Source organism: Trichomonas vaginalis, chromosome VI (assembly GCF_026262505.1).
Source record: "Trichomonas vaginalis G3 chromosome VI, whole genome shotgun sequence".
NCBI classification, from domain to species: domain Eukaryota; phylum Parabasalia; order Trichomonadida; family Trichomonadidae; genus Trichomonas; species Trichomonas vaginalis.
Window position 1 is genome coordinate 19,480,551 of NC_067208.1, and position 20,810 is coordinate 19,501,360.

The 20,810-nt window shown below is 34.2% G+C and overlaps 10 protein-coding genes across 10 annotated transcripts, besides 2 other annotated features; 4 read left to right on the top strand and 6 right to left on the bottom strand.

Annotated features, from left to right (window-relative positions):
• Positions 1-4,672: part of a mobile genetic element that runs on past the window's edge.
• TVAGG3_0893820 (DNA/RNA polymerases family) lies at positions 277-1,710 on the bottom strand (the record flags this gene model as incomplete). The annotated part of the gene is made up of 1 exon (XM_051250965.1): positions 277-1,710. A coding segment is annotated over one exon (1,434 nt), but the record flags the coding sequence as incomplete, so codon positions are not given.
• On the bottom strand, positions 2,129-2,669 carry TVAGG3_0893830 (uncharacterized protein; the record flags this gene model as incomplete). The annotated part of the gene is made up of 1 exon (XM_051250966.1): positions 2,129-2,669. A coding segment is annotated over one exon (541 nt), but the record flags the coding sequence as incomplete, so codon positions are not given.
• TVAGG3_0893840 (uncharacterized protein) lies at positions 2,689-2,844 on the bottom strand (the record flags this gene model as incomplete). Its single annotated transcript, XM_051250967.1, has 1 exon — positions 2,689-2,844. One exon carries the CDS (start codon positions 2,842-2,844, stop codon positions 2,689-2,691), a length of 156 nt encoding a protein of 51 aa, XP_051086442.1.
• On the bottom strand, positions 2,864-3,265 carry TVAGG3_0893850 (uncharacterized protein; the record flags this gene model as incomplete). Its single annotated transcript, XM_051250968.1, has 1 exon — positions 2,864-3,265. The coding sequence occupies one exon, from the start codon at positions 3,263-3,265 to the stop codon at positions 2,864-2,866; it is 402 nt and encodes a 133-aa protein (XP_051086443.1).
• Positions 4,673-5,563: 891 nt separating the features above from the next.
• On the top strand, positions 5,564-6,412 carry TVAGG3_0893860 (uncharacterized protein; the record flags this gene model as incomplete). The annotated part of the gene is made up of 1 exon (XM_051250969.1): positions 5,564-6,412. One exon carries the CDS (start codon positions 5,564-5,566, stop codon positions 6,410-6,412), a length of 849 nt encoding a protein of 282 aa, XP_051086444.1.
• Positions 6,413-11,236: 4,824 nt separating this feature from the next.
• On the bottom strand, positions 11,237-12,358 carry TVAGG3_0893870 (protein phosphatase regulator protein; the record flags this gene model as incomplete). Its single annotated transcript, XM_001297794.1, has 1 exon — positions 11,237-12,358. The coding sequence occupies one exon, from the start codon at positions 12,356-12,358 to the stop codon at positions 11,237-11,239; it is 1,122 nt and encodes a 373-aa protein (XP_001297795.1).
• A 63-nt stretch (positions 12,359-12,421) lies between these two features.
• TVAGG3_0893880 (uncharacterized protein) lies at positions 12,422-12,781 on the bottom strand (the record flags this gene model as incomplete). The annotated part of the gene is made up of 1 exon (XM_001297795.1): positions 12,422-12,781. The coding sequence occupies one exon, from the start codon at positions 12,779-12,781 to the stop codon at positions 12,422-12,424; it is 360 nt and encodes a 119-aa protein (XP_001297796.1).
• Positions 12,782-15,090: 2,309 nt separating this feature from the next.
• Positions 15,091-15,919, top strand: TVAGG3_0893890 (protein of unknown function, DUF4106 family; the record flags this gene model as incomplete). Its single annotated transcript, XM_051250970.1, has 1 exon — positions 15,091-15,919. A coding segment is annotated over one exon (829 nt), but the record flags the coding sequence as incomplete, so codon positions are not given.
• Positions 15,920-16,327: 408 nt separating this feature from the next.
• On the top strand, positions 16,328-16,522 carry TVAGG3_0893900 (protein of unknown function, DUF4106 family; the record flags this gene model as incomplete). Its single annotated transcript, XM_051250971.1, has 1 exon — positions 16,328-16,522. The coding sequence occupies one exon, from the start codon at positions 16,328-16,330 to the stop codon at positions 16,520-16,522; it is 195 nt and encodes a 64-aa protein (XP_051086446.1).
• A 965-nt stretch (positions 16,523-17,487) lies between these two features.
• Positions 17,488-18,309, top strand: TVAGG3_0893910 (protein of unknown function, DUF4106 family; the record flags this gene model as incomplete). The annotated part of the gene is made up of 1 exon (XM_051250972.1): positions 17,488-18,309. One exon carries the CDS (start codon positions 17,488-17,490, stop codon positions 18,307-18,309), a length of 822 nt encoding a protein of 273 aa, XP_051086447.1.
• An 87-nt stretch (positions 18,310-18,396) lies between these two features.
• Positions 18,397-20,810: part of a mobile genetic element that runs on past the window's edge.

Below are 20,810 nucleotides of genomic sequence, written 5' to 3' on the forward strand. Positions count from 1 at the left end.
AAAACAGCCCATCTTCTCACCGACTAAACCCATTTCAATGAGTTTGTTGTATCCTTCTTCGTTCGTCATGAGTGCGTCGATGTTCTCATAGTATACCTTCACTTTGGATTTAACTTCGGAGAAGAATTTGTTGTAGTTGTCAAGGACTGCCTTTGCGAACTGAGGGTAAGACCAATGTTCGACAATAGGTTTTAATGTGGTTACTAAGCCACTTTGACCTTGAGTAAATTCGTACTTCAAGACAAAAGGAGAGAACCTTTCAACAAAGTTGTCGACCTTCTCATAGTGTTTACTCTTCATCGCTTGAGGTTTCTTAATGGAATATCCCCATGTCGAATTCATAAGTAATTTCAATGTCATTGCAAGTTTGGGGTTTGAAGCTTTCCTAATATCATACAGTTGTTGTATGACTTTTCCAACTGTATAGTTCCTTCCCGGGAACTCACCATCTTCGTTTGGAATTCCAGTCGGAATATATTGGACAAACCTCATGTACGCAGCGTTAAGGTCGACATAGTATATTTTTTCGTCTGAGTCAAACTTGTCGCAACCAATCGGCCCAGTTCGTGGAAATTCAAGTGAGTCTCTTATCTTCTGAGAAACTTCGCCTGTTATCTCATAAACATCGTCGAAGCAGCCAGTTTCATATAAAACCTTCTGACCTAACTCAGATGCTCTCCAATACAATTTGACGTCGATCGGATGCCTCAATGGAAGTTTGTTTATAGCATCTTGAAGTTCTTGCAACCTCATTGGAAGTTCTTCTGGTTCAGGTTGGTATCCGAACAATCCAACTCCTTTTGGAACTGTGTACTTCTTTTGTACTAGAACTTTGTCTGGAACAACCACAGGTCTTGCTAACAATGAAAAGTTTGTTTCGTCTTTTGGTACAAAAGTTTCTGTCAGCTTGTCATCTGGAATCGGTTCCAACAAACCTTTCTCGAAAAGAATGTTTACAGCTCTGACAATGTTGCACTTACCTTTTCCGAACAATGGGTTTGTAAGACTTTCGTTCAACATGAAGTGGTTGTGGAGAAGTACAATCTTCAACCATGGTAAATCTTTGTCAACAACATAGTCATCGTGTGAAGAACCTTTAGCTGTAGGAATGTTAACTCGGATATTCACATTTGCCAACGGTGCAACTTTTGTCAATTGACCTCTGAGAATGTACCTTGTCTTCACACATGACTCAAGATACTTCATCTTCTCATCTGTAACAAGACCAGAGTTCCTGAGACATGTAAGAATACAAGGTTCATTGACAATTGTTTCAATTGAATTGTAAATTCCATACCTTGTCAAGTCAATGTTAGACTTATTTCTGAACGGGAAATAACCAGCATGTTGTCTGACTGCTTGAGGGTTAGGTTGGTACCATTCGAACTTTACACTTGCAATTCCTTCAATTGCATTCAGGATGTCTGAGTCGGAGTCAACCATTTGTTCTCTCTTTGTAGTCTTGAAAGCGTCAAGAAGTTGTGCGGCTGTTTGTTCATTGCCATGTGCATAGTATATATGACCGTCCAAATCTGTTATGGTCAATCTGAGATTGTATCCTTTCTTATTTCCGTCTTGTATGGCAGCAAGTACTCCCATGAAGCCTTCTTTGTTCTTTCCTTCGTCAAAGTTTACTGTAAAGGTTCGACCAGATGTAATTTTACTTCTAACTTCACGATACTTTTCATATGCATATCTTGTTCTTTCCATGGGAGCATGTGCGTCTTCACCTTTTCCTTTTTTCCTTCTCAAAGGATACAATTGTTCGTCATGTTTCCAGTAGAATCTGGCAAAGCCGTCGTGTCCTTCAACTTGAGGTTCACTAACATCGAAAGGCATGTCCATAAGACGTTCTTCTTCTAACCTCTCTAGTCTGTTTGGATAATTTGCACGTGCTGTTTCCAAATCCATTTCATAGCGAAGACCAGACAATTTGTCATAGACTTTTATGGGTCTTCCCTTCCTATATTTAAACTTTTTCGAAACTTTCCAACCATATCTTTGCAACTCTGCTTTTATTCTAGCAGATTTTCTATCCATTCTATATGGGGGCATTTTTATAAAAATAAAAAAATGTTTTTTCTTTACTTAACATAACCACCTGCTGCCATAAGTCTTTGACGCCAACCCATACCAGCTAATGAAGGTTGACTTGGTTTAGTTTGGAAACTAAACTTTGGTTTTGGTTTATCTTCAGTTTTTGGCTCACCTTCTTCTATTGGTTTTTCGTCACTTTTTGGTTCCTCTGACTTTACCTCACTTGCTGGAACAGTTGTGTCGTCAACATCTTCATAAATATCATATGCCATTTGTTTTTGTTTTCCTTTCAACTTTTTGTGTTTGTTGTAAAGTTTAGAATATTTCGACTCTAAGTCAATGAGATGTTCTATAATGAACTGTTGGTCAGTGAAGTAAACTTTTCCATCTGTTGTCTCTTTAGCTCCTTCAGACTTCAATATTTTATTTGTGAGAGTCTGTTTCTTTTTTGAGATACTAGCCGTTCCATTTTTATGAAAAGTGACTTTGTAGTTAGAGTTTGTATTTCCAGATCTGGCATTTTCTATTATTGAATTTTTCTCTTCATCTGTAAGTTCTTTGACAGGTTTTGACAATGGTTCTGAACTTTTTGTTTGTGGTGTCAAATCTACCGTTTCAACTTCTTCCGTCATTTCATCTCAGTAAAAAATTTTAGTTTGGTTTGTTTTCAACTGGTTGTTTAGGTTTTTTAAGTCGGTCTAAAACTTCCTGAGGTATAGGAAGAACTTGACAAACACGTGGTGGTGTAACTGCTGGAAGTCGACAAATCCATCTTGAACCCATTTGTCTCAAAGCTGTATTGTTCATTTCATCTCAGTAAAAAATTTTACATTCCCCACGTTTGAGGCGGTTGAGGTTGGTTATTGTTTACCCACTGTTGTGCATGGTTATATCCTCTGTTAAAGAATCTTTCACCTTGGTCCATATAGTGCCCTGCTTGGTTATAGTAGTCATTTGCTTTGTTATAGTAGTTTCCTGCTTGTCTTCCTACATTGTCCATCCATCCTTGAACTTTTCCTCTTGTTTCAGGATTTGGAATAAGATTTGTTGCATCTCGTGCTACATCCCAACCTTTCTGTACAGTTTGTATAATAGGTTGTGCTTTCTCTTTAAGTATACCTAATGTACTCAAAATCTTCCTTCCAACTCCAAATACACCTCTGGCTATTGTTCCCACTGCGGGCAAAAATCTGGATGCGACTCCTGCTAATGCGCCAAATAAACCCATTTCTTATGGGTTAAAAATGACGAATTCAAACAAGGACCCCTATGTTTCTAAGGCAACAAAGAAAGCACTCATGGTAAAAATCTTTAGTTCAACACCAAATGCTTGGTTTATGGATATCTTGGAAAACATTCCGAGGTATAGAGAAGATGGACCACCATACTGGCTAATATTTGTTGGTCAAAACACAAGATACTGTGAAGCCATACCATTACAGTCCAAAAATATTTTAGATGTGAAAACTGCTTTGACAATATTCGTTGACAAATACCATCCAACAAAACTATCGTCTGACTATGAAAGTTCTTTCAAATCAGACGATATTAAAAACTATCTGCGTTCAAAAAATGTAAACCAATATTTCATTGTCGACCAAAACCATTCTGCTCTTGGTGTCATTGACAGTTGTATAAAAATCTTAAGAGACTTAAACCAACCACAAGGTGGTGAGGTAGGTGAGATGTCATATGACGACAAGTACAGACACTTCTCCATGGCAAAGATGAGACAAGTTTTAAATATTTACAATAGCCGTAAACAAAAAGGTTTGGGAAACCACTCCCCCGAAGAAATGAAAAACAACCCTGACTTAGAGAAAGACTATATATTTAACAATTTAGTCAAAAGGGATGAACAAGAAAGAATGCCGGGCTTCAAACTTCAGAAAGGTGACAAAGTAAAAATAGAAATACCTAAACGCGACCCATATGAAAATACTATTGACTATGACAACAACAAGTACCCGACAGGTACTCACATTCGTGTTCGTAAAAATAGAAGAAAGTATACAAGAGAATATTATGAAGTTTTAGGCAAACATGGCAAAATGTACAGACTGCAAGCAGAAGATAAAACTACTATTGTCAGACCTCGTTTCAAACTTGTCAAAGTTCAAGGTGGTATACTTTCAAAGACAGTTCCTAACAAATATAAGACAACTCCTGACGAATATGCTAAAGAAGTTGAAAATGACGACTAAGCATTTCTATACCATGCGTAAACTGTCATGTAAGGTGGCATGTAGTCTTTACTTTGTCCCGTTGTTTGCGTATACCCTGAAACGCGATGTGTATGGTCTCCTTCTCTCCAAGTGTCATCCCAGGAACCATTTATAGCAAACTGAACGTCGTCTTTAACATCATATCCTTTACCTTTTGTCATTGTTGACCAACCCCAATATTTATGCCTATGCAAACCTGCTTCAGATGTACTTAAATTTATGTAGTGACTGTGTGCAGGTAAGTTTTCACCTGAAATCGTTTTACTTCCACCTGTTTCCTTTGAAGAGTTTGCACAATACAAAAACCTGTCGACTATTTGAGTCCAAGTTCCAAAACCAAGTACTACTTCTGGTCTGGTAGAGTTCATTGACGTATAAATAGAACCTATAGGATATAGTGTTTGAAGTATTTCTGTCTTTAATGTTTGAAGCTCTGTTTTGTCAGCTTTTTTATCATATAAATCTTGAGCAGTGAATTTAACTTTTTTTTCATCCTCCATGACATAGACATTTCTACATCTAATGTCTTTATCCGATGTTAAACCTTCTGGAAAGTTAGGAGGTTTAAAATATAATCCACCCCCACCAGTTTCTTCAATCATTCCTAAAATACTTTCTATACCAACAGTTGAGAAGAAGCTATGTGTATGTCCAACGTCACTTTTCCTGTTTAAGGTTTCTTGTAAGTTTGTAATATTTGCAATGGTATGTGTATGGTTCTTGTCGGCTTTAAGGTCTAAACATCCTGAAACCCATCCTGTATCAGCTTTCGTTTTTAAAATCTTCGATGTCCGTTCATTATACCATTCAACCCTTTCTTTAATTTCATTGTCTTTTTCATCCACATATTCCTTATCTGCCTTCTTCACTAACGCACTAGTCACACATGCTAACTCACTGTTGACATATGTTTTGTCAGCTTTCTTTTCAACATCCTCTTTTGTTGCATATGTTGCATCTGCTCTGTCATGTTCTTCTTGAACTTTTTCAATGACATACTCTTTGTCAGCTTTGTTGTCAATATCTGCTTTCAAAAGAAGTTCATCTATAGGCTTCTCGTTTAAAGTTCCTTTTGTTGGATTTATACAGACAGTATTGTTCTTCTTGTCTTGAAACAGAAACTCATCTGTCAATGGGTTTAATGTCAGTTTTAAGTTTCCTTCTTTCAATGACTCAGATATCTTAGAATAGTTTGAAAAGTTTGTTGTGTTCTTATTTAGAGCTTGTATAATGAGTTGTCGGTTGTGTTGTATTTCTCTCATAGACGCTGTTTCTTTCGACATTTTTATTCTAGATAAAAAATGCTTTCAATAGAAAAAGAAAATTCAAGAGTTGCTACAACTAAACCATTAGATGAACTTTTTACTAATGTCGGTCAAAAGTTTGAGACAGAGACCGTAAAGCATGAAGGCTATCGTTTTGACTACCCACTAAGATGGTTAAGAGACCCATCCGTCACAAAAGCTGTTGGCTTTCGTAGAATGAAGTTCATTTCAGAAGCCATACATGGTTTCCCATTTACGGTCGGTTTTGAAGTTCGATACTATAACAAAGAAAAACGTACGTATGAGAAATTTGAACAGGGAAAACTTTTACAAGTGAATTTGCTTGTAAACTTAGAAACAACTCTTCAAGCTTTTCAAGAAAAAATAAACGATATCTATCTCGAATATGCAAAACAGTACAACATTGACGAAGGAGAGTACCATCTCGATATTATATATGACAGGAAAAATGCAACTGTTAAAATCAATAGAATAGAAGACCTTGGAGAAAACGTTTATATTTCTACAAAATATAACAACTTGGCATGGTATAGATTTTTGAGGATGTTAAATCAGCCTGCAGCATATCCAGTACACCCGAACTTTTATGAAGTCGAAAACCCTAATGGAACATATGAAAATGTTTTCGACCAAGATGCTATTATAGTTCATGCTTCATTTTCTGGTGCACAAAACTCTTTCTTATGCTTGGCAAATGACTTTTACGAAAAACCTACAAAGCTATATGAACCGCCGAGTGGAAGTATTTCAGACTTTCAAGTATGGTTTACTACAGATGGAAGAAAGAGAATAATTCCATTATACCATGCGTTTTACTTAGAACTTAGTTTCATATACAACTACTATCGAACGGTAAAAATATAATTTTTTAATACGGTTGAGGTGTTGGATTTGGTTGCCAACTAGACTGTGGTGCAGGTTCAGGCTGTTGTATAACAGGAGCTTGTTCTTCTGGTTCAGGGTCTTTAGGTATAATACCAACAAACTGACCTACTCTTTTACCAATATTTTTGACACCGTTCCAAATTCCTCTTCCGACAGATTTTATTCCATTCCATATACCTCTTCCAACATTTCGAAAGAAGTTTCCTATTCTTCCAAAGAAACCCATTTTACTATATGTAAAAATCTAATGTCCGCCTAGTCTCTTACGTTTCCTGTTGAGTTCCATTGCATTTTTTAACTGGAGCTCATACATTCTATTTCTCCTCTGGTAGAAAACATATTCCGGGTCAACTCCTGTGTTCGCGTCATCTGCATAGAGTTGTTTATATCCCACTTCAGGGTTTGTATAAAACTCTTTCCATCTCATATTTGCATACCATGGTGGCAAACCTAACGCAGCGTCATTTGACATGGCAGTTTGCATTTGTACATCTGTTGGCACTTGACCATAGTTTGCCATTGCAGTTTGTATTCTAACTTCATTTGGAATATTCTCTGGGTTTGGTTGTCCAGGTTGCTGTGCATTCGCTAAGTTCTGTGCGTCCATTTAATATTAGATAAAAATATCTCTTACGAGTACATATACTGAACATTTGCAGGTATTGGTTCATCTTCATATTCTCTATATCTTTCTGCCACGTCAAATAAGTAAATGACACAATGGAAAAAACCTAAAACAAGTAGTCCTATTTCAAACCACATTTACTTACCAATAAAATTTCTTTGTTGTGACACTTTCTCCGGTTTATAGGACCTCTCTCATATTCTATCTTGTCATATCTAAACTCATAGTCATGTATGTCCCCTAACCATCTCATAACGGTTTCCAAACCACTTTTATCGGATGTAAAGTAAAAGCATGGATGGTTATGTAAAACGTCTAAAGTTTCTAAAGAGTCTCTCAAAGTCCAGTCTACTTGGTATTGAAAATCCCATGTGTTATAGAACGGCGGGTCCACTATAAAGAAAACATTTTCCTTGTCTTTATATTTTTCATACAACTCTGTCCAATGACATCTCACAAACTCTATACCCTCAGTATATTTTTCTATGTTCTCTTTGAAAACATTTTTATAGTTAAGATATAAAACTTTTGACATAAGTGTTTCAATGTCATGAACTCTTATAGAACCACTATATAATAGTCTAGCAGATATACTATCCCAGTCTATATATTCTGCTTTTTTCAAAACCTCTCTTACAATATTTTTCTTATCTAATGGTATACGTTCCATCTTACCTATAGGTATCTTTTCTTTTAACTCTTTCAATATTTTGTTAGTGTCTGGTATATGTTTGAGACGGTTCATATAGTTGTCGAAGTCATTGCATATAATCTTTGAGTTTGGGAATACGGTATGGCACAGATGAGATATATAGAAACTTCCACCGAACAAATCTACAAATGTTAGACCATTCGGTAGTTTCTTAAGTTCTCTCAATAGAATATCTTTACATCTACTCTTATTTCCAAAGAAGGGTAGTGGTGGTTTTGTAAAATTCATTTTATATATATAATAAAAATGTTTTTTCCTGAAAAGTGACAAAACATGAAAACTACTCGGTTAAGTTCTTGTCAGTTTTGTAAAATAACCGTCCTATCTTGTTTTAAAATGGAGAAAAGGCTTCTCAAAGTATACTTCCTTGGAACACACGTAACTTTTCTGTAGCGACGATAGACCCTTACTTGTCCGGTTTATAGTTATACTATTTTGAGTTCTCTACAAAAATTTTAGGGGCTAGAAGGCACGAAGTGCCTGGAAGGCCCCCCTTACAAAAAAACCTCATTTTATACTAAACTCATTTTATACTAACATCTTCGGGGCTAGAGGGCACGAAGTGCCTGGAGGCCCCACTACCTTTTTTTTTTTTTTTTTTTTTTTTTTTTTTAATAATACATATTATTATATAATTAACATATTCATAATGTTTCACCCTTTCAAAAATATAATCCTCCTCCTCTCAAATAAACGTACATACGGGTGGCCTCTTTTTTCAAAAAATTAAAATTTGAAATTTTGGGCTCAAATATTAGAGATTTTTTCAACCTTCAACGATATATGTTGTCTATATCAGACCTCCTTTCTTTTTGATACTTAACATTGTTCCTAAATCTTAGCCGTTAAGGCTGTTCTGAAATATTTTTTTTTCGAAAAAATTCGAAAAAAATTCTCAAAATTCAAAAATCCCTTAATTCCTGAGGATTTTGGGAAAAAGTTTTTACACGAACATGTGTATATTATATGAAGTATATTGATAAGGTAAAAATCAAATTTTATTGCATATTCATCGAGAAAATAAACTAATAGGGTTGTTAGATTCCCGACGATAGGTGTCTTGGAAGATTTGCCTGGTGTCATCATAGTGTCTTTAAATCAAAAATTTTATTTTGGAGTTAGTTTTATTGATTTTTCAATAAAAAACATTTCTAAAACAAGAAAATAAAACGATAAAATATTTATATTTTATATAAGGATCTTATATATTTAAAATAAATATCATTTTATTTTTTTCATTGGTGTCTGTCAAACCATAATACACTATTCAAAAATTCAATGTGTCTTGCGGTTTCAAAAGACACCTTCAAATTGAACGATAGCACAGACACTATTGAATTTTACCCATTGTATTTAGTTTTTACCCTTTTTATTTTTAAGAATTAATGACTGAAACAGCCGTTTTGCTATGACCTCAATCACTTTTATTAAGGGTTTCGTTTTGCGAAAAAAACGTACAATACGCAATTTCGCTAAAAAAACATTTAGCTAGCAATTTCGACCTTTGACTCCACTCAAGACGTCACTTTTTTATTTTGCGGTATCATATTTTTGGAAAATCTTTATGAATATTATATAAAAAGTCTCTTTAATATCTATATTTCATTTTTATCGATTTTTAAAGTTTTTGCGAAAAGTATTCAATTATTTTTGCTATTTTGTCGGGTAAATGTCAGATTTGCGACATTTTCTGATATGATATTCAGATTCTACGTTGATAATAATGCTTATAGAACCCTCTTGCTATTGTGTCAAAAGTGCGAAACCGATAGCAAAAATATCTCGCAATATCAAAATTGAGATATTGAGTGAATTATGCATTATAGAGATTAAAAATCTGATTTGTGAAAACATCTCATCAGTTTCTAGCTAATTCAAAAATCTTTACTATCTTATTCGATTAAAATGAAAAGGGAATAGTTTCATTATGCTTTAAATGACAGCCTTATAATATAATCATTTTTCGCTCAATATGCAGCATTTTTTTTCGAATCTATGGTCAATGTCCTAAATACTGATTGCTTTGCATTCATATCTCTTACATTTTCTATACCCACATCACTATTCATTGCTATTCCTATCTTTTTCATTTTTGTTTGTTTCTCATAATTTCTCAAAAAACACGATAACTTGATATTTGTAAATATCATACTTTATAACGTAAATAAGAACTTGACCTATTAAGAAAAGCAGTAATGAAAAGAAAATCTGAAATTCATAAAAATTACAAGTTTCTGATGACAATTAGCTTAATTAAACCAGGTACAAGATTATATAATTGTATTTTCTATCCAATTATCCATATAATATCTTATCCAGAAAAAATAACTTGATCAATACCAAATGATTTTTTAACTAGTAAATAAAGATTTTTTTTACACACACATTGTATATCATAGTTTTTTTTTTTGGTTTCGCAAAACATCCAAAAACAAATATGCTATAAAAGTGACAATTTTAGCAAAACGAAACCCTTACTTTTATTTATTATTTTAAATATTATTTAATTTATTATTTGAATAGGCCAACTTATATTTGAGAAGCTCAATTTGAGACCACTTAAAAACATTGAAATATCAAATATTGAAATATTAAAAAGTGTATTTCAAATATTGAAATTATAAAAATTTATAATACTGAAATTGAGACAAATTAATAAATTCAATGCGTTTTTTTTGAAATAACTCTCAAATATTATTTTTTTGTTTATTTAATGATGAATAAATATGATTGCTTTAGTCAATCATAAAAACTAATTTAAGTTTAAAATAATGAAAGGATAATTTGATCGTTTTTTAAAATACAATTATTTTTTTTGATTTGCAAGAATCTTTGAAAAGAATATAATATAGGTTCTATTTTTGTAAAATTTATCCAAATCATGTATTACATAAATTACGATTAAAACAATGAAAGAACCAAAAAGTGTGTTTTGTGTTTTGTTGTTGCGTGTTGGATGCGGGATCCTGTTATTTCCGAAATCGACAAAAAATTTGGAAATTTAATTTCCGAAATCGAAATTATATTAATGTTTTTAATATTCTTATATCAAAAGGATTAAAGTTCATTAAGAGAAAAACAATTCTTCTTCTTCAATCTATTGGCGCATTGATTTCTACACGCCAATAAGGAAGGGAAAATTATAAGACACCATGGTGTCTTCAAAACGCTAATTTTTGATATTTTTAACAACCCTATAAACTAACGAATCCCTCAAAATTGAGAGGGTAATCCTCCTCCTCTCAAATAAACGTACATACGGGTGCACCCTTAAAATTTAATTCATCAGAACTAAAATTATTTTGTGTTGAAAAGACAAAAAAATATTTATTATAACATTATAATTTAAATTATATAACATTTCTTAAGAAAAAACATCATTTGATAAGTTTAAAAATTCAACAGATCATGTTTATAAACAAATACAAACAAAATATAAAACATGAAAAGAAAAATAAAATAATCTCTAGTGCTCAGGACTAAAAGAAAAGTTTCTTCTGAACATAATTGTCTCAGGTGGGAAAGCGTTATTGATATTTTCGAGTTTTGAGAAGATATCCATGTTCATGTCGTGTTCACCAGCTTTTTTCGCAATTTTTATCCAGGAAGAGTGGTAATACTCATTTGCATCAACACTTATCTTCGTCTGCTGCATCATGCAGTTTCTGACGACTTTCGGACAGAATTCGCTCAAAATCTTCAAAGCGGCAGAGGCGCTGTTCTGAACTGATGCAGACCAGTGAGTGTAGTAAGTGTTGATCAACGAATTAATGATCAACGGTATCAAAGAGTAGTTATCTGACTGGATATTCGACAAAAGCTTCTGTCTATCCCAAATAATCAGGCATTGCTCAGCAACATCGGAGTTCGGACTCGAAACAGCATCATTAAAGATCTGAGAGAGCTTCGAAACGGTCTGTTTGAATTGATCGGGAGGAAGAAGCTCACAAATGTCAATAATGATGCGGACTGCACACGCTTGCTTCTCAATGTTAGTTTTCGGCCAGAATTTCACAATTTTGTCGAAAATTTGGAAACCAGAATTTTGATTATTCGACAAAACAACGCTGGCGACTTTCTGGAACTGGTTTGAGAAGAACTTGAGGTGAGGCGCTGATAAAAGTGGAGCAATGTAAACTAAAAAGTCTTGGGAAGTGATTTTCAATTCGGAAAAGTGCCTGGCGATAAGAGTAAGGGCTGGAGCAATTGAAAATGGATATCTATGAAGATCGTAATACTCAACAAGAGTTTTAAGTAATTCGCTTCTGATAAATTTTCTTGTATAAGCGAATTCTGTAATACAAACAGATAGAAATGATGTAATTTGATCTTGCTCAACTGTAAGCGGAGTGTAAAGACGTGAAACAATTCTGTTAATGAAAATAGAGTCAATTGTTGGAATTTGAGGTAAAATTCTAATCAATATCAAATAGCAAAGCTTGATATGTTCCCATGATAAGTCCGTTGCGGAAAAATCCGTGGAAATATTTTCATAAAGAGCTGGATAAGGTGGTATTTTTCTAAATATGTTTGTTGAAACCATTTCAAATAGATCAACAACATATTTCATGTTGCAAATATGGTTCATCGAAAATTCTGCGAACTCCCTAAGAGTGTGGAGCTTAATAATTTTAGCATTTTTTTCGAAATCTTAGATCATGTAGTCACATAGTTTGCTGCATATATTTATTTTGTCTACAAAGATCTTGGCGAAGTTTGATTCGTTGATTGATGGAAGCTTCGGTAAAGTAGGAAATGCATATTCTTCACGGATAATATGATAAGGAAAGCAAAGATTAAGGATAACTGGAGTAACATCATCTGGGAAATGCCTCTTTTGTCCTATATTGTAAACTTTGGGACACGAAATTACTTTATTACAACTCTTCCTTCTAAAGGGACTTACTTCAAGAGCAGGAAGATGACTTTTACCTTCACTTAGTGTTGAAAAATAGGCAGTTGAACTTTGGCTTCGAGTCCTACGCATAGTTGGGGTGAGAGGTTTCATCATTCAAAGAATTTTTTTTTCAGTGTCATTAAAACTCATAAATAGGAAAATATTAATTCTTTTTTACCGCTTATTGATAGATACGATTAGATTTTTTTGTTGGTCAATTCAAATGAAGAATTGATTTAGAATATTTGATTGCTGCAATTTTTGATATTAATCGATGGAGTATTATTAATAGTAAATGTAAACATTTGAAATCAATTACAGAATTTTACAGCATAGAATAAATATAAACGAATATTATATTGATTCAAATATATAAAAAACTTATTAATTGAATTTTTCTTTGTGAGCAAATTGTAAAGCACTTAAATTGAAACAGATATTTCTGAAGCTATTGTTTTGTAAAGTTAAATATAGTTTATCTTGCAATACTTGGCATGATTCTGATTAAATTCAATTTAGTTAATTGCTTGAAATTTTTTATGCTTCATTTTGAAGTCACCATTGTATCCATTAACTTTTTTTCTTTTTAAATCTATCTTAAATTCGAATTTCAGATTGCGTCAAATTATTGAGCACAAGTTAATCCCATTTTATTAACATTCATATTATATTTTTAAAGTTAATTCAAGAAATCCTAAAATCTTTTCATTTAAACGATCCTTTGATCCATAATTTAATTTTTCGGTCTAATCAGACTCATGGATATTATTAATACAATTCCATGGCGATGTAACATATTGATATAGTAATAAATTTGTATAAATTCTAAACTTTGTAAAAAATACATTTATATATACCGATATTTCATAACTTATTGCATTATTTTAGATTGTGTCAGTAAACAATTTTCCAATAATATTAAATGAATCTATGTTTTAAGATCATTCACTGTTTTTTGCCCGTATTATTATTTTGCTCTGCATCATTTCCAAAAGATAATAATTTTGCACACATATTAAAAAAAAAAAAAAAAAAAAAAAAAAAGGTAGTGGGGCTTCCAGGCACTTCGTGCCCTCTAGCCCCGAAGATGTTTAGTATAAATGAAGTCTTGACAAAACATTTACGAAGAAATCTCAACAAAGTCTTTACGAAGAAGTCTTGACAAAGTCTTTACGAAGAAGTCTTAACAAAACATTTACGAAGAAGTCTTAACAAAACATTTACGAAGAAGTCTTGACAAAGTCTTTACGAAGAAGTCTGACAAAGTCTTTACGAAGAAGTCTTGACAAAGTCTTTATGAAGAAGTCTTGACAGTCTTATGAAGAAGTCTTGACAAAGTCTTTATGAAGAAGTCTTGACAAAGTCTTTACGATGAAGTCTTGACAAAACATTTACGAAGAAATCTCAACAAAGTCTTTACGAAGAAGTCTTGACAAAGTCTTTACGAAGAAGTCTTAACAAAACATTTACGAAGAAGTCTTAACAAAACATTTACGAAGAAGTCTTGACAAAGTCTTTACGATGAAGTCTTGACAAAACATTTACGAAGAAATCTCAACAAAGTCTTTACGAAGAAGTCTTGACAAAGTCTTTACGAAGAAGTCTTAACAAAACATTTACGAAGAAGTCTTAACAAACATTTACGAAGAAGTCTTGACAAAGTCTTTACGAAGAAGTCTTGACAAGTCTTTACGAAGAAGTCTTGACAAAATCTTTACGAAGAAGTCTTGACAAAGTCTTTATGAAGAAGTCTTGACAAAGTCTTTATGAAAAGTCTGACAAAGTCTTTATGAAGAAGTCTTGACAAAGTCTTTACGATGAAGTCTGACAAAGTCTTTACGAAGAAATCTCAACAAAGTCTTTACGAAGAAATCTTAACAAAACATAGACAAGAAAGTTCATGAGTGTAAATGACCCAAAAATATATTTTAGGGTAGAAGGGTATATCTACCCCGTTTTCTACCCTCTTTTCTACCCTCTTGAATTTTCATGAAATTTACACCAAAAATATATTTTAGGGTAGAAGGGTATATCTACCCCGTTTTCTACCCTCTTTTCTACCCTCTTGAATTTTCATGAAATTTACACCAAAAATATACTACTAGGGTCATTTACGAAGAAATCTTAACAAAGTCTTTACGATGAAATCTCAACAAAGTCTTTACGAAGAAGTCTCAACAAAGTCTTTACGAAGAAATCTTGACAAAGTCTTTACGAAGAAGTCTTAACAAAGTCTTTACGAAGAAATTCATGAAAATTCAAGAGGGTAGAAATGAGGGTAGAAAACGGGGTAGATATACCCTTCTACCCTAAAATATATTTTTGGGTCATTTACACTCATTTACGAAGAAGTCTCAACAAAGTCTTTACGAAGAAGTCACAACAAAACATCTGTCAAAAACCGCTTTTTAACTTCACTTAAAATGCCACGTAAGCTACGTAAGAATATACGTAAGAGGAAGAGAGCATTGAAACATCCAATAGTAAAACTGACACCACAACAACAGTTGCAACAACAAATGCTGAATGACCCCACTATGTTGCAACAAATGTCAAGCAATCCTATGCTTTTAAACCGAGTTGTTGGTGCACAGAGTGGAGGTTTAAGAGCGGCACTTTTAGCGAAAATGGCAGGCTATGGTGGAGCTGCAGACGGAACAGCCTATAACCCTCAAAGTCAAATGAATTTGAGTTCACTCAAAAATCAAATAACAGATGTCAAAAAGTCAAACATAGACATACAGAAGCAAATAAGTGAAAACGAAAAGAAACTAGAATATGACAGACACACAAAGAAACTCAATGAGTTAAACGTAGAGAAAAAGAAGAAAGAAGAACAACTGAAAGAACTAAGTACAGAGGAATATGCGAAAAAAGTGTCAGAAAAAGCAGCAGAAGTAGCAAAAATGGAACAAGATGTTGTAAATTTGAAAAACCATACTACTCGATATAAAGTACTGAAAGATGAAGAGATAAAACAAAAAGCCCTGAAGACATATATGGATAGCGATGAGTATAAAAAAGAAGTTGAAGCAAATGTAAAGGCAGAAAAACTTTTACAGTTGCAAAACCAAACCGTACAGTATGAAAACTTAGCACAAGAAAGTAAAAATAACGACGCAGCCATGCAAAAGGCAATGAAAAGCGCAGAATATATAAAAGCTAACAATGACTGGTTAGATGCCCAAGCCAACGCTAAAGCAGCCCAGCTTATAGGGTCAATAAGGACAAAAATACAAGCGGATGAAGATAGTTCAAATGAAGCTTTAACAAATGCTGACTTTAAGAACGCCTTCGAAGCTCTTCATAGTAAGGTGAAACAAGTGAACGACTTCTCATCTGGAAAGAAACTGAAGTCTGAAGGTTTCGACAACGAGTTAAGAGAAGTAGCACAAAATATGACGAAAATAACAGATGCAGCAACGAGACAGGCAGTTCAAAGTGCCTATGACGCCGTTAGAGCAACTGTTGTGAAAAGTCAAGAAAAAGAGTTACAACAGACCAAAACAGACCTAGTAAATGCTTTCTTAAAAACGAAAAGTCAGGTAGGACATTACGCTGCAGATGGAACATATGTGCCAGCTGGTGGAACTTATATACCACCAAACCCTCCAAGAGAAGCACCTGCACCAGGACTACCTAAAACATTTACATCGTCACATGGACACAGACACAGGCATGCACCAAAACCAACACAACAACCAACACAACAACCAACAGTTCAAAACACTGCACCACAACCAACAGTTCAAAACACTGCACCACAACCAACAGTTCAAAACACTGCACCACAACAACCACAAACAGAGCAAGGACATAAAAGAAGTAGAGAACAAGGAAACCAAGAATTCTTAAAAATGCTTAAAGAAGAGTGTGGTTTCCCAGATACTGTTGACTTTAGTGACAGATATAAAGAAGCTATTAGAAAGTTCAAGGAAGGAAATACTGACCCGAACCTATTTAGCTTTATGGCTCAGCACCAAAACGGATATAATCTCAAACCTGGAAAATACAAGCTCGCTAAGGGATATGATTTAATAGCATATCATCCAAATGACATGGATGAATTTACTCCGAGATATTTGATGTCAGAGCTAAATGACAATTCAACTTTCGTCATGAAACGCGTAAAAAATAGAGACGGAACGAAAGAACAAAAGCTTATGAATGCGGATGACGTAGATAGGGAAATTGTTAAAAATGGTCTCGGAATATATGAAATGCCAGCAGATGAGGTACAAGAAACTCCACAGGAAGAAGTTCAGATACAACCAGACATGGAAGAAATAGTTCAGCAACAACAGCTAGAAGAGCCTGAAGGAAACGAACAAGTCCTTCCTTTGGAAACTAACTTCACAGAACTAGATGAAGATTTGGAACAGCCGAAAATCTTGACCCTCAACAAGAGCATGAGGTGAATATGGAATCTTTCCAAGAGTCAAAAAAAAATTCGGCTGACATAGTAGAAGAATATCGAAAAATGTTTGCCGACATACAAAAGACTCCAACATTCAGATGAAAATATCCAGCATAGAATGGAAGAACTGAAAAAAAATGTACACAAATACAACAACCCTTTTTACTTACGAGCATTTAACGTTCAATCTTCGGATGAACTCGGTGAAAATAAAAGGTTAAATTTCAAGAAAACATATAGAAATGAAACATTGTTTAAAGTTCATTCAGAACCTAACCAAGATGGAAACAAACCTACTTTTGTTTCTGCAGACGATGGAACTACAATGAGATGGGGTCATAAAGCTAATCCAGATAGGTGGTTCATAAACTTACAACCACAATTCCAAGAAGTTGTAGACGCAATGGAAGTCAATGGTGAACAAGATATAGCTGGTATTTTAAGCGCGGCTTTAATGCCATTGAAAGATATGAAACATGCAGATATTTTGGACCAGTATGAAATGAACATGGCTGATGGAAATATAACACCTGACGTTCTAGAACATTTATCTCAAAGAACTACACAGAACCATAGAGATGGTATATTTGGTGAAGAGTTTAGAAAGAGAGTTAGGGAGAGAGAAGGAAGAGAACCTATTGTACATGACCTTGCAAACGAAAGTTTACAAAATGTCATAAAAACTTACTTTGCATACGATGAACTGAGAAGGGATGAATATTTAAGAAAACTCAAATGGACAGTACCAAATGAAATGTTAGTATTGAAAAACATGTTCCTTGACAAAATAAAACCAACTACAGAAATAAACGACGCAAGACTGAAAGATTGGGTAAAAGCTTTCCCATTCACAAAAGATATTATTGGTAACATGGAAAGAAAACCAGAATGGCTACAAAAACATATATTTGGAAACGAGCTTATTCCATATGGACAAGCTCTGTTTGAAGAGCTTGAACCAGAAACTCAGGAAAGAGTCATGCAAACAATACGCGAAGACTCAAATACAGACTATGACAAACTCTTTCTAGGATATAGGTTACCTGAGATGGGCGACCAGAGCCAAAAGGCAAAAAGGACATGGGAAATTTGCAACATACTAGATGAACATAATGCAAAGATGCAACAACTTCAAGCAGAGGGCAATGAAGGAAAAAGAAGAGTTAAAAACTCAGTCAGGAAGAAAGTAAAGCTTGGTCCACGTGGGTTCTATTATGACATATAAATCCAACTATTCTATATTTTTACTCATATGAAATGTACGCCGCTCAGAATATAACGCCAACAGTTTTGGATGCTATGAATGGAAATGTTCCGAATGGTATAACGAATGCGACAATGCCATTAGAAGGTCAGAAATAGTTTCCTGGAACTTACGAATATACAACTGCTGTTTCTTATGGAAATGTAGGTGAGTTTGGAGAAGGTTCTTCAACAACAGTAGATATTGCTTGCGACAGGTTTCATATTATTTCTATTGACAACTCATTCTTATACGTGGAACAAGACATTGAAATAAAACCTTCTGCCAAGTTGTCTGACAAGAAAGGTTGCAATGGAATTTTCTATGTCGGATACCAATATGCTCCAGAAGTTTTCATGGGATATAAGATATATTCTAACTCTGACTTAGTTCAAACAGTAACATGGGCAAACTATGAATGGTTCGCTTTGAGAAACTCAGTACAACCACAAGCTAGAGAACAAACAGACCAGTATGCAACTATTGAGAAAATAAGAAGACTTGACCCTAACGTTCCAGGAGTTTATGTTGACCTTTCTGGACAAACTGCAGCAGCAGTAACCAAAGTAAAACTGAAACTTAGAGTTCCTTTGTCATCTTTCCTCATCTTCAGGTTTTTAAGATACTTGCCAAACTGGGCAGGAAAAATTTCTATCGAACTTACTCCAAGCAAAAATAACTTAGTCATTGCACCAACACAAGACCCATTCACTCTTACAGAAGTAGTGGGAACAAATAAAATGTCATTCGCCGACTTTTGCAAAAACAAAGTTGACTTAGACTTTGGTTTCTCAAACCTCAACACTGAAGTAAACTATTATTTCAATGCTGCTGGAGATGCTTGGGACCAGTTAAGTTCACATGCGAAAAGTTTGAATGCAAGAGAATAGAAAGCAGACTTGCAGTCTATATGTTGGACCCAGATATTTCAAATGCTTTAGCTGCCAAATATATTGCAGTTCCACTTATGTTCCCTATACACCAAATATCTGTCAAAGACTTTGCAGGTGAAGTTGGAAACCAAAGTGCTGACCCAGGTGCAAGAACAGATATTGCTTTAACAACTGCAATGAAACATGCAGATACTATGTTTGTACTGTTCAGACGAACTATAAATGACTATTCTTGCTTCTACAACCCTGGTATTAAATACCATATAAACATAGATGGCAAATACTATCCAAGAGAAGAATATTCTACAGTTGAGGATATGAGGTCATACAACTTGACATTAGATGCTATGAACTTTAACAACAACTTCACAACAACCATTAACCCTGAAATGCAAAGTTCTATTATGCCATATGTGAAAGTATGGACTCATACAGGAGGTCAAAAAAACTCAATATACAAATGGAGACCGTTCAAACTTTTGGCTTGGCATTCCATTTGCTGACTCAGAAGACTTTATGGTGGTATTTCAACTGTTGGTACAGTTCAAATACAATATACTGGTGACAGAGACGGTCCAGATGAATTGAAAGCAAAGAAGTTTACAAAACCAATAGCACTTTTCACGGAAGATGCTCTTTTGAAAATTCGTTCGATGAAACCTGCTGGGGCTCCTCAGATTGGCATAACGACAGCTTCCATCGAGCAGATTTTGGCAGCAGGTCAGTAAGTTGTTCTTGAACTGACTTCTCTCCGTCAAATATTGACAGTACGCCAGTTTTGATATAATATTGTATTATAAACTTACCTTTAGAAATATCGGTCAGTTTTGTTGTTATATTTTTGTCTGCTTCAAGAACTTTCACCATCTCGGTTATACCAACTTTCTTTGCTTTATGAAAATATTTTGGTTCAGCAAAGACTGCTATTCTATAACATTTTCCATTGTTTGTATAAAGAACTATTCTGTCAATGAACTTGTATTGTTTGTGTGTGTAAACTTTGTTTTGCTTCAATTCGAAGAGATACTCAAATACGTCCATCTTTTTATTCTAAGTAAAATGTCATTTCCGAAAATAGAAGCGTAAGTGTTTCAAAAGGTTTAATGGCGTGGCAGATGTGAAGTTAAATTCACCAACTCAAACAAACAGTCAAAGTGTTGTTGTCAATGTCAAAGAAAGAGATGTTGAAGTGGGGAAACCATACGAAGACGAAGATGGTATAACAATAGTTCCTGTAAAAGAACAACCAACATACCCTGAAGTTAGCAGAGACTTAAGTTCTGTTGCAGATATTCGAAACGACTACCAACAACTTAAAGACAAACTTAAAACTCAGGAGAAGATTTGTCAGGCTTTGGGTATAATGTTAAACTTGGTTGAGACAACCCTGTAAAAGTGAACTCATATGTCATCGCACCTCATGAAATTTTGAAAGAACTATTGAAACTTTTGACAGAGGCAGACGATATAAACATCAAAGAAATAGAACCCGACATTGCTTGCTGTGGTGTTTCATACAATGTCATTGACAAGATATACGTTATGAAAGGAGGTGAAACGTTGAACTTAAAATATAGTTTCCCAGACGTC